Source organism: Lacerta agilis, chromosome 3, assembly GCF_009819535.1.
Source record: "Lacerta agilis isolate rLacAgi1 chromosome 3, rLacAgi1.pri, whole genome shotgun sequence".
NCBI classification, from domain to species: Eukaryota; Metazoa; Chordata; class Lepidosauria; order Squamata; family Lacertidae; genus Lacerta; species Lacerta agilis.
This window is the reverse complement of record NC_046314.1, coordinates 100,409,514-100,422,142: the sequence shown is the minus strand read 5'-3', so window position 1 is coordinate 100,422,142 and position 12,629 is coordinate 100,409,514. Positions and strand designations below refer to the sequence as shown.

The 12,629-nt window shown below is 44.2% G+C and overlaps 1 protein-coding gene across 1 annotated transcript in view; it reads right to left on the bottom strand.

The window, feature by feature from the left end:
• TTC7A (tetratricopeptide repeat domain 7A) overlaps positions 1 to 12,629 on the bottom strand; it is a 162,065-nt gene that overhangs the window by 31,704 nt on the left and 117,732 nt on the right. The window contains exon 18 of the mRNA XM_033144919.1: positions 11,212 to 11,346. Within this exon, the coding sequence (XP_033000810.1) occupies positions 11,212 to 11,346 (135 nt within the window). The remainder of the gene's footprint in view (positions 1 to 11,211; positions 11,347 to 12,629) is intronic.

Sequence of the window (12,629 nt, the reverse complement as noted above, 5' to 3'; positions counted from 1 at the left end):
ACAAAACAAAAACGAAACAAGGCAAAGCGGTGCATTTAAATGGGTGTCCCCTGGCATCCTCCTGGAGAGCTGAAACATTGACAATGCTGCTTAAGGGTGAGGTGTTAGCCTCGTGAGAAATGACCCTGCTCATGACGTGTTGATTTTTTGAAAATGTGTGCTTCCTGGCATTTGTGTATTTTATGGACTCATAAACCACAGCTTGCTTACTGGCCACAAAATCAGTCTCCTGGGTTGGTTCATAAATGAGAAGAAAGCTGGATATTTAAGAAGCATGTAATAAACCTGGTGGATTTGCTGCTTCTGGGTTTAGTATAGTTTTGTTTTGTTTTTTTGCAGCTTTGTTGTGGTTTGGTGCAGCCCTTAGTTTAACTGCCTCCCCCATTAAGTAAGTATTAAAGGGAACATCTTTTTCTTTTCTTTTCGCAGGCATTGGTCTTCCCCCAGTCCTGGCACCTGGGAAATAACAGCAATTTCTTAAATGCCTCAAAGAAAACAAAGCACTGTTAAAATGTAGAATTAGAACCGCCAACATCCCACCTGCAGATTTACAGTTTAAACAAACTGATATGTGAGGAAATAGAAGGAAGTGGGTAATAGAAGATGGTGGAAAAAGAGAGGCAGTGCCTAAGAACATAAGAAAAGCAGCTCCTGGATAAGGCCAAAGACCAGGCATCCCCAAACTTTGGGACCACAACTCCCATCGCCCCTAGCTAACAGGACCAGTGGTCAGGGATGATGGGAATTGTAGTCCCAAAACATCTGGAGAGCCAAGTTTGCCTATGCCTGGCCTACTGTCTCCCATGGTGCAGGTAGAACACAGTCATTGTGTAAAATACAGCAAATAAGAGGGAGAACCCTGTTTCGTTGGAGATGAGCTTAGGTGTCTAGGCGTGAAAAGCGAACGCTTTGCCACAGAGCTATAAGCCTTGCTCTAATGGTAGGGTTGAAGAAGATACAGAACCTATTTCGTGAATGGAATGCAGAGTCAAGGTGAAAGCAATTTCTCATGCACGTTGCTACAGAGCAGGGAAGTGCACAATTATCACAAAGTTTGAAAGAAGCAGGGTCTGCAAAATGGGTAGTTATGCGCTATTAATACTTGGAACTTTTCACAGGTTCATAGTCCTGACAATTCAGTAAAATGGATCACTGTCAAATCTGGAGGCAAGCAGTTCAGCTCCCATCCCCAACAAGGAAGTATCTGTAACATTAACACACTTGTGCACCAACACTACCAAGGCAGCCCGGCTGAATTCTGACTGACATGCTCAGCTTATTTTACATTGTGAGGTGGTGAAGAGCTTTTGGCTCCTTATCCCCCTGAACTGTTTCCATTCAATATGGCTATTGTGAGAACCTTGTGATTTTACGTAAACTGGTGCCTGAAGTTGCTTGCTTTCCTTTTCCCTCCTCATCAGTTTAACCTTTTGTGCCATGCCTTTTAGACTGTAAGCCTGAGATGGAGGGACTGCCTTGTTTGTTATCAACCTCATATAAGCCATTCTGGGAGCCTTTTTAACTGAAGAACAGGTTTAAAATGATTTAGATTAATAAACTTTCCCGGCGCTTTGCTGAAAAAAAGTTTTGTTTAGCTGGGTATCGAGAAAATCAGCACACCAGAGACGACAGTTATAAGTTATTTTAAAAGCGTTAACAGAGTCTATTATTCATGGCTATTTTAACTCACGTGCACACAGAACAGAGAGAGATCCATTTGGAAAAATGAAAAAATGGGCTAATAAAAATGAGGTCGTTCGACTGTTTACTTTGCTCAACAAGAAGTAATTGTTCTGTTACTTTTTCACAATGAGAAATATTGAACGAGAATACTAATGCAACCCACTGACATTATCAATCGATTTTTGTTAATGCAAACACTAAGATTTATTATGTCCTACGTGCAAATGTTATTAAGTCTTCACAAAACCTTCAGAAAAAGTATGTTTTGTTTTATTGAACCATCTCACTAAAAGTAAAATATTTGACACTGAAAGAAATGCAGTAATTCTTGTTTATGGCTATGGGGAAACACATTTTTTTAAACAAAAATAATTATGATTATTCCATTGCCTGGCAGATCTACTTTTAGGTAGCAGATAGAATGCTAATGCATGAATTGGACGCCATTCGTATTGCCACTGTATTGGTAGCAAGAGACAGGACAAAAAAAAGTATTTTACATTCCTAAGAATGCGATATGATACACATTTGTCTGGGAGTAGGTCCTATTGAGGGATGCGGGTGGCGCTGTGGGTTAAACCACTGAGCCTAGGGCTTGCTGATCAGAAGGTTGGCAGTTCAAATCCCCGTGACGGGGTGAGCACCCGTTGCTCGGTCCCTGCTCCTGCCAACCTAGCAGTTTGAAAGCATGTCAAAGTGCAAGTAGACAGCAGTCACGAAATTAGAAGACACCTGCTTCTTGGGAGGAAAGCAATGACAAACCTAGACAGCATCTTAAAAAGCAGAGACATCACCTTGCCGACAAAGCTCTGTATAGTTAACGCTATGGTTTTCCCAGTAGTAATGTATGGAAGTGAGAGCTGGACCATAAAGAAGACTGACCGCCGAAGAATTGATCTTTTGAATTATGGTGCTAGAGGAGACTCTTGAGAGTCCCATGGACTGCAAAAAGATCAAACTCATCCATCCTTAAAGAACTCAGCCCTGGGTGCTTACTGGAAGGACAGATCCTGAAGTTGAGGCTCCAGTACTTTGGCTACCTCATGAGAAGAGAAGACTCCCTGGAAAAGACCCTGATGTTGGGAAAGATGGAGGGCACAAGGAGAAAGGGACGACAGAGATGGTTGGACAGTGTTCTCGAAGTGACTAGCATGAGTTTGGCCATACTGCGGGAGGCAGTGAAAGATAGGCGTGCCTGGCATGCTCTGGTCCATGGGGTCATAAAGAGTCGGACATGACTGAATGACTGAACAACAACAACAACAACCTTAGGTCTGAAGCTGAATGTGGCCCTCCAATCCCCCCTCTCTCTGGCCCTCAAAACTTTCCCAGGCTGCACTCCTCACTGGCCCTTCTTTGTGTCTGGCTTGAATGTGCTCCTTAACTCTTGGTAATGCCTCTTGCTTCTCTGGGTAGAGTATAGAGATGTGGGTTTGAGAAAAAGCACCCCAGAGGGCACAGTGAAGTAACATTTGCACTTTCTCTGGTTGCCTTTAGGGCAACTGGCCAGGCTTGAAATCCTCATTGCCGCCCCCCCCTTTGCTTTTGCAAGCAATGCCACTGTTACCTTATTTTCAGCTCTAGCCCTCTGACTCTTTTCAGCCGTGCAATGCGTGAGCCAATCAGCCTCCCAAATGTTATTAAATATTGTCAAAGAACGCCAGGAGTCTTCACATGGGGTGCACATCACAACAAACACTAGCGGCAGAATCTTTTGTTTTATTAAAGCCCTAAATCTTGGTGTACTTGCTCATGCTTGCCATGCTCTGAGAGGATATAACCTTACCTCTAGGTACATGAAAACAACAGGCTGTGCTTCTTGTGGAATGAAGTAAGAGAGGAAACTCAAAACTATTTTGAGTAAACAACATTACATTTGCTAGTAATGCTAGGAAGTAACAGAAGGCTGATCCATACAGCTATTTGCAATGCAGAAAAGAGACCACATGTTTTCACTTGGTGTCAACCATTTTGGAAGTATGGGAGCCATCAGCTGCAAGCTGGGCTTTTACTTGTCCTGGCTAGCAATATTCAGGTCCATTGCCGGCTGGGGTAGTTGGTGCTTTGCTTGGTGAACGCACAATGCCTAGTTATCTCAAATCTAGTGCTTATTAAAATAACAATAATAATCAGAGCTGTATTCAAGTATGTTTGAGTAGACTCACTGAAATGAACAGATGTTGTTTCCTCCTTCTCTGGAGGGTAGGACTTCAGCCAATGGGTTCAAGTCACAAGAAAGGAGATTCCGACTTAGAGCTCAGCGAACACCCACAAGATGGGATATTTAAGACTCCAAAGGAACCTCATCCCTTCCAAGGCCAAAATAAAGCATGGCCACAGCTCTGGACCACAGCATTCCTCTTGCCCCTTTTCAGCAGGGTTGGGGAAAACCTCAGGCCCAGGAATCAAAAGTGACCCTCTATGCATTTGTATCTGTCCCTTGGCCATCCCTTCGCCAGTCCTGCTTCCTACCCTCATTGAGTGCTTTAGCCAGAGAAGAATCTGTCCTTGAATTGCAATCTTGATTCTTGCTCACTGCAAATGGTGTGTGTGTATGAGGAGAGACCAGATTTTTGTGTGGGTGGAATGTCGCCTACTGTACAAAGCTAAGAGTCACATGCAGACACTTGGTGTGAGGGGTCAGTGCATCTGGTTGTTCACCAGAAGGTTGCTGGTTTAACCCAACCAGGGACGGCTGTGGGCAGGATTCCTGCATTGCAGAAGGGCTTCTAGATGTCCCTCAGGGTCCCTTCTGGTTGGTGGTATAGTGGCAAGCATAGCTGCCTTCCAAGCACTTCCAACTCTGCAATTCTACGATTCTATGCATTGCCCCGCCCACTTTAAACTTTGGCTCCACCCACCACGGTGGCATGTGGCTCTGGAAGGTTGGGCATGAGGGAATGTGGCCTTGTGGCTGAATAAGGTTTCCCGTCCCCTGCTTTCCACAGTTAATAATAATAATATAATAGTAATTTATTATTTATACCCTACCCATCTGGCTGGGCTTCCCCAACCCACCTGGGCGGCTTCCAACAAAATATTAAAATACAATAATCCATCGAACATTAAAAGCTTCCCTAAACAGGGCTGCCTTCAGATGTCTTCTAAAAGTCAGATAGTTGTTTATTTCCTTGACATCTGATGGGAGGGCATTCCACAGGGTGGGTGCCACTACCGAGAAGGCCCTCTGCCTGGTTCCCTGTAACTTGGCTTCTCGCAGTGAGGGAACCGCCAGAAGGCCCTCGGCGCTGGACTTCAGTGTCTGGGTAGATCGATGGGGGTGGAGACACTCCTTCAGAGAGGTGTTTAAACACCTGGAGAACCCTGAGCATGAAAACCAGTGGGCTTAATTCACATGTATAAATGCTCAGTGCACATGCACTGAAGTATCTTGCGGAGTTGGGAGTTAAATGAGGATAGCAGGAGGAATATTGCATAAGGGCATTACCATATTCGTCAATCTGTTAGCAACCAACAATATAATTCCACTTGCAAAAAAGAAAAAAAATGATTGGGGGGAGGATGGGAAGAAGGGGGATGGAGAGAGAGCTAAGCAGCCCTTTCCATCCTTTCAACTGCTATGAATTTGTAGGGGCCTATCAATCCTCTTCAGAGGCAAACATTTACAGACCAAAAAAATCAAAATCAAAGCCAGAAGTGTAACAAGAATGACAAGGCAGCAAGGCTAACTGAAGGCCCAGCCCATGTACTTGCTAGGGGAGTGATAATCCTTAAAGGATGGGCATTAATTTGCACAAAGTTGATTTTGTGTGTGTGGAAAAGTAGATCTGCAACTTGGCTACTTTGAATTAAGAACAAAACAAGAGACGGAATCTTTCTGACAGAAGGAGAGGGAAAGTGGTGGCTAGATTAGAGAGCTGAACAGAGAAAGGATGCATGTCTAGCCAACAAGGAAGAAAAATGGTATGACAAAGGGAGATTGTTTTGGCTTGCAATAAACCTGTGCTTCCAAGAAATTTAATTGTATGCTCCTATTAGTCTTTCATTCTGCTTATTGCTGAACCAGAAGCACTTCTAATCTATGGAACTAATTTACGGAGCCCTCAGCAAAAATCAGATTGGAAGAACGACGAACTGTTTGAATCAGGCCTGTAAATCTCTGCTGGTCAGATGACCTGGGATGAGTAAATGTCACCTCCAGGCCAACCATACAAGGAGACTGCATACATGATATACATTGGAAGGAGGGTTTGATTTCTTTTTCTTCCGCATGTCAGAAATACCATCAGTAGTTATGTGCAGGAAAGCAAGATTCATTGGGGAAAAAAATTATTAGCTAGCCATTTATTTATTTTGTGGGGGCTTAATGCTGTTTTGAAGAAGGTGCCATACCCTATTAGGTGCCCACAGTTCTCCTGGATGGTAACACCTTAGATAATGATCTCAATCCAAGACAATTTGCCCTGCAGGTCTCATGACCTCCTTCTGAGGAGGAGGAGGAGGAGGAAGAGAAGGAGAAGGAAGAGGAGCTGATCTCCATAGATCTCCTGGAGAAGCAACAAAGAGAATTGCAAAATCCCAAGCTTGGCAACATAGAAAGAGCCCTTTCCAAATGACAAGAACATTCCTGGGTTCAGAAGTAGGTATCCTTAAAGCAGCCTTCTCCAACCTGGTGACCTCCACATATTTGGACTCCAACTCCCATCAGCCGCAGCCAGCTTGGCCAATGGCCAGGGGTAGTGGGAGTTGCAGTCCAACAACATCTGAAGGGTACCAGATTGGAGGAATAAAAGGTTTGATTGCTGCTTCACCTCCATTTCCCGAGAACAGTAGCAAACGCTCCATAGATTGCCTGCCCTCTGCAGAACACATGCAAAGCTACTGCTTGACTTGTATTTCTTTTGACAGCCTTTTGTTGCTGGACAAACCATGTCAACTTGCCACTGATGCACAATAAAAAGGAGCACAGCTTAATGCTGGCTCATGTAAAATGCTAACTGCTCTGTACCTCTGGACGCTTTCCAAAGCTGATGTCAAGAATCATTCTCCCCAGCACTGCATAGGCAGAAACAATTGGGAATTTTGTCCCCAAAATTCAAATGGTTTTTTAAAAAAGTGGATTTCTGCAGAATGAAACACCTGAGATCAAAGGCCTCGAGTCCTCTAGTAGCCACAGCAGGTAGTTAGCCTTGGGGGGAAGGAGGGATAGAGTTGATGTTGCTGAATTTATCCTGTTCCATGGGTACTTGAGTCTTGTGTGGGAGGCAGGTAGAATCTGGCAAAATCAAGGCAGCTAATAAAGGCTCATCAAGGTAGACAAAGCCAAACTACAATAGCCAAGGCCAGATCAAGTAGGCAAAGTCCAGACAAGGTAGGCAAAGTCAAGTCAAACCGAAGCAGGGGACGTCTAGTCAGAAGCTTGCTTACACAGATGACAGACAAAAATAGGACTCTGGATAGCTCCAAGCGAGCTGGCTGAAGATCTTTCCTTTTAAGGTAGCTATAAGAAGATGTTGTTTCAGTAGAAATGAAAGCCAGCAGAGGCCTTAGGGAGGCTGACAAAATGGCTGGTGGGGTTGGCTCTGCCTCCCTGGAAGAGCAGGCCGGGCTGTAGAGCTCCTCGCCTAATGTTGCAGTCCTGAACTTCTGTGAGGTTGGAGAGATGGGAGGTACTGAAGGAGACTCATCTTCTTAGTCAAAGGATGGAGGCAGGGCCATGTCCTCAACCAGGAAGTTCTCAAACAGGAGACCTTTGGTTTTCCTTTTCAGGAAGCATCCTGAGACTCATTGTTATCATCAGAGTCCCCCACCACCCACTGCAAGGTTTCAGAAATTCATGACAGAGTTTATGCAGAAAATGTACAGGTGAAACTCGAAAAATTAGAACATTGTGGAAAGCTTAAAAGGTGAAACTAATATATGAGATATGAGATAGACTCATGACATGCAGAGGGAGATGTGTCAAGCCTTTATTTGTTATAATTGTGATGATTATGGCGTACAGCTGATGAGAACCCCAAATTAACAATTTCAACTTTGGGGTTTTCATCAGCTGTTTACAATCACAATTATAACAAGCAAAGGCTTGACATATCTCACTTTGCATATCATGAGTCTATCTCATATATTAAACTCCAGTAGCTAATGAAAACAATTGCTTTTCATTAGCAATTTGACTTTTCCACAATATTCTAAATTTTCGAGTTTCACCTGTACTTTTCTTCTACCAGCTAGGTTGTGAAAGCAAGATGCAAACCGGCCAACGTTGAACCTTCAGAGATTCAAGGGCCCTCCTGAGAGCCATTGTGGTGTAGTGGTTAAGAGCGGTAGACTCGTTATCTGGGGAACCGGGTTCGCGTCTCCGCTCCTCCACATGCAGCTGCTGGGTGACCTTGGGCTAGTCACACTTCTTTGAAGTCTCTCAGCCCCACTCACCTCACAGAGTGTTTGTTGTGGGGGAGGAAGGGAAAGGAGAATGTTAGCCGCTTTGAGACTCCTTCGGGTAGTGAAAAGCGGGATATCAAATCCAAACTCTCCTCTTCTCTTCTTCTTCTGCAACACCAAGGAATGATTGGAAGCACTTCCTTCACTCTAAGATGCTGAACTAGTTTGCTTCTCCTTAGACCCCTACCAAGGAAGTTTCAATGTGTCCCCTTGCTGTTTGCATATAGATCGTGTTTTTATTGGGTCTTTTCCAAGACACTTCCTCCCTCCACTACAGTGCTTGAATTAGGAAGGGGCAGGGAAGGTAGATGAGGCCTTAATGTTCGCACCACTCATTCTTCCCAGTTTTTGCCACATTGTGTCCTTTCATAGCCTTCTAAAAGCAGATCCTTAGGAAGCCATATCAGCAAATAAGCAGACTAGGCATCATTTGCCCCCACCCCTGTACCCAAGCACTGAACACAGGTGGCTATGGATAGGTAGCCTAATATTAAACGAGACAGTGCAAAGTTACAAAACAGACTGCCCTACTCAGGTGAAATAGCAGAGAGACATGGTGTAGAGACCAAATTACAGAGGACAAATTATGGTCCCTGTGGCTTTCTAAAACAACAGCTAAGGAGTTACAGGTAGGTAGCCGTGTTGGTCTGCCATAGTCAAAACAAAATAAAAAATAAAAAAATTCCTTCCAGTAGCACCTTAGAGACCAACTAAGTTTGTTCTTGGTATGAGCTTTTGTGTGCATGCACAAACTTAGTTGGTCTCTAAGGAACAGCTAAGGAGGTGATCCTAAAACATATTTCTCCCCCCGTTGTAATCTAAGATTTTAAGAAAAGCTCTGCCACATCAGACAAAAGACCTATCTAATCTGGGATCCGGTGGCCAGAATATTATAGGAAGAGAACAAGCAGGGCTTGAGTGCTGTTGTTTCACAGAAGCTGGTGGCATTCAGAGGCAGGCTGCCTTTGACCCCGGAGAAAGAATTTAGCCATCATGACTAGAAGCTACGATAGCCATATCCTCCATGAATTTAGCTACCCCCGTTGTAAACCATCTAAGGTGACATCTGTAATCCCTGCGAACTGAAGGCTGCCCACCCACATAGGAGGCCTATGTGATGCAGAAAACCGTCTGCTGTGTTTGTGCTCAGGGTTGGGTTATTGGTGCCATGTTGGGCTCCTTGGTCATGGCAAAGCCATTTCATAGGGAAGGGAGCTGTAACTGTAAGCGAAGGTGTTTGATTGTAGAGCAGCATGTCTGTCTGGAAGTGGGAAGGAGGCCCAGCAGCGACTGACCCACACGGTGACTGGTATTCCCTAGAGAAGCAGCAGAGTCTGCAAGTGTAGTTGTGGGCAACCTGGAGACAAACATTCCAGCCCCTGACCTTGCAAAGTTCACTGACTGTCGATACAACCCTACCTTTTCTCCTAATCTAGTTTCTGAAATCTAGCTTCCCACTAATCTGTCCATCACAAATAAAATATATAAACACATTTAAAATGCTCCTACTGTACACACAACATGAGAGAACAGATGTTTTTCGTCAGCTCGCTGTGCTATGCCTGCCCTCCATTCCAACTGCAGTGCACACTGATGGTGTATTCGTGCCAATATTTCTTTAAGGGCAAATATCTAATTTTCTCCCAGGGGACCGGAAATGGTTTGCTCAGTTTTGCTGGAGATTTTGAAGGGAGAATGCAGAGAGATGGGGTATTTCAGTCCTCCCTTTGCCTCGGCGCTGTGGAAGACGGCGTAACGGTCTACCTGGCGAAGTCTGCAAGGCTCTACACGGAGGGCATTCGGCCAACCCAGGGATCGAATTACTGGAGCAAAGTCTTCTGCGAGTGGCCATATTTGGTAAAGCATGGGCTTAGCTCAGTGAGAAGCAGCAGTGGAAGCGGACTGGGGCATTGCAGTCAAGTGAAAAGGCTTAAAATAATACAGTATTACAAGCAGAAGGAATAGGGGTCATCTTAGGAAACGAGGCTTGTGGGCTGGGAAAAGAAAGTTTTGATATGCAAAGAGTTGCAGCAGCTCGCAGCCAATAGCCAATGAAATTCTAGGGGGGAAAAGAGTGCCAAATATTTCACACTCTCCAAAGGTCCCTGTTTACTAGGAATGACCCTTGTTTTCTGGTACTTATCCCTGTAAATTGTCCCCATTCTGCCCTTTTGCATTGAGACTATTAGGTTGCAATGCCTGTGGGTAGGGACTGTGCGGTTTTCTTAATTTTTGTACAGTACTTAAAAAACAGAGGTGATGTATAATAACTAATAACAGAATGGGATGAACACTGGAATAGAAAGCGTTCGTAGAGTTGGAATGGAATGAACCAGAGTTGAAAAGGGTCTCAAACTCCCCATCCATTCAGTGCAGGAAGTTCAAAGGTAAGATTACTTTCAAGAGATGGCAGCTTAGTCCTGTCTGAAGATGCCCAGTGAGGGAGAGCCCACTGTCCCACGACTAGGCAATTGGTTCCATCCTTGAATTGCTCTTAAGAAGCCTTTTAAATGGGGTACTTTGGCCACCTCATGAGAAGAGAAGACTCTCTAGAAAAGACCCTGATGTTGGGAAAGATGGAGGGCACAAGGAGAAGGGGACGACAGAGGACGAGATGGTTGGACAGTGTTCTCGAAGTGACTAGCATGAGTTTGGCCAAACTGCGGGAGGCAGTGAAGGATAGGCGTGCCTGGAGTGCTCTGGTCCATGGGGTCACGAAGAGTCGGACACGACTGAACGACTGAACAACAACAACAGGGGGGTATTCTTTTTGTTTGTTACTATGTTATGTACTTTTGTGTTTTTATATTGTAAACTGCCCTGTGATCCTCGGATGAAGGGTGGTATAGCAATAATTAATTAATTAATTAATTAATTAATAATAAATAAACAACCGTGTTTTTCCATGGAGGACTGTCACCACCTAAAAACAAACCTGATACATGGAACCAGAGGTTTTTTTCCAGCAGGAATTCACCAGAACTCAGTTCCGGCACCTCTCAGGTGGGCGCCATTGCAATTATAAGAGAACAAGGGAGGTGTTCATGGAGAGTTCTGGCACTTCTTTATCTAGAGAAAAACAGCACTGTATGGAACCGTCTTAAAAAGAATAAGCAGACTTACCAGCCTGCAACCAAATCTGTTCCACAGTCGTCCACAGCTGCATAGGCCCTTGCTTCAAGGCCGTGCTGTGCATGGTGAATTCAGACATGGCCTGCTCCAGCCGCGAGGCTGCAATGGAAGATGCTCGCTGGGAGCCTGAAAACAAACAAACAAACAAACAAATACGCTCACAAAACATTAATCTAGTTATCCAATCAAAATATTGTTCTTCAGCTAATGGAGGTGGGGAATGAGCTCCTTTCTCCATTCCTGATGTAAACCAAGGGTGAGAATAAGTAATATTTGGCAGCTTTCCAGAAGAGTCCAGAGCTGTGTTTGTCTTAAAGCAGGCATGACCAAACTTGGCCCTCCAGATATTTTTGGGACTACAACTCCCATCATCCCTAGCAAACAGTACCAGTGGTCAGGGATGATGGGAATTGTAGTCCCAAAACATCTGGAGGGCCAAAGTTTGGCCATGCCTGTCTTGAAGAAATTAAATCTGTGAACCAGAAGTTGGATTCTGCCATTTGTAGATATGATTCAAACTTCTGTACATTTGCACAACACTTGGCATATACTTTCTCCACTTTGTTTAGCTGTTTTTTCATATTTTATTTTGGCTTTGCTTGTTGTGAGGGAAAGCAGCCACAAATGTTATATAGCAGCTGAACAAGCTTCCGAAATTTCAAGCAGGCATTGAAAACACCTTTTCAAGCACAGCTTCACAGCTCTGAGAACCGGAAACTAACTAGCTCAGCAGCTTAGCATGCTGAATTCCTGGCATTTCCAGTAAAATGCCAGTTAATTTCCAGAGAAATGGGTAAGGGAGCATGGCTGGGAAAGAGAACAAGGCTGAGACCCGGCCAAACAATGGCCAGGAACTCAGTACAAAACTCATATATTTTTCAGAAGCTAGGTTATGTGCCCAGTGCCGAAATGCTGTGTTCTGATGCAACTTCAGCATACAAACTAAATGGTATAAAATGATATAGAGAACTGGACCCTGTTTTTGTGTTTGTGTTTTAAGGAAATAAATTATTATAATTGAACAGAACTTTAGATCTCACTGAGGGGGTACTGCTCACAAAGATAACATGCCAACAGTGCCCTTCAGCTCTCTATATTGGACAAACAGGCCAAACCCTACGCAAAGGATAAATGGACATAAATCTGACATCAGGAATCACAAGACAGAGAAACCCAGTAGGAGAACGCTTCAATCTCCCAGGACATTCTATAAAAGATCTCAAACTAGCTGTCTTAATACAAAGGAATTTCAGAAATAGACTGGAAAGAGAAGTGGCTGAATTGCAACTAATCACCAAACTTAAAACCATGGAGAAACCTGGTCTGAACAAAGACATTGGATTCTTATCTCATTATACATGACAAAGCTATCTTTAGCCATCTCACCCCTTGCCTTTCCCTGTAAGACC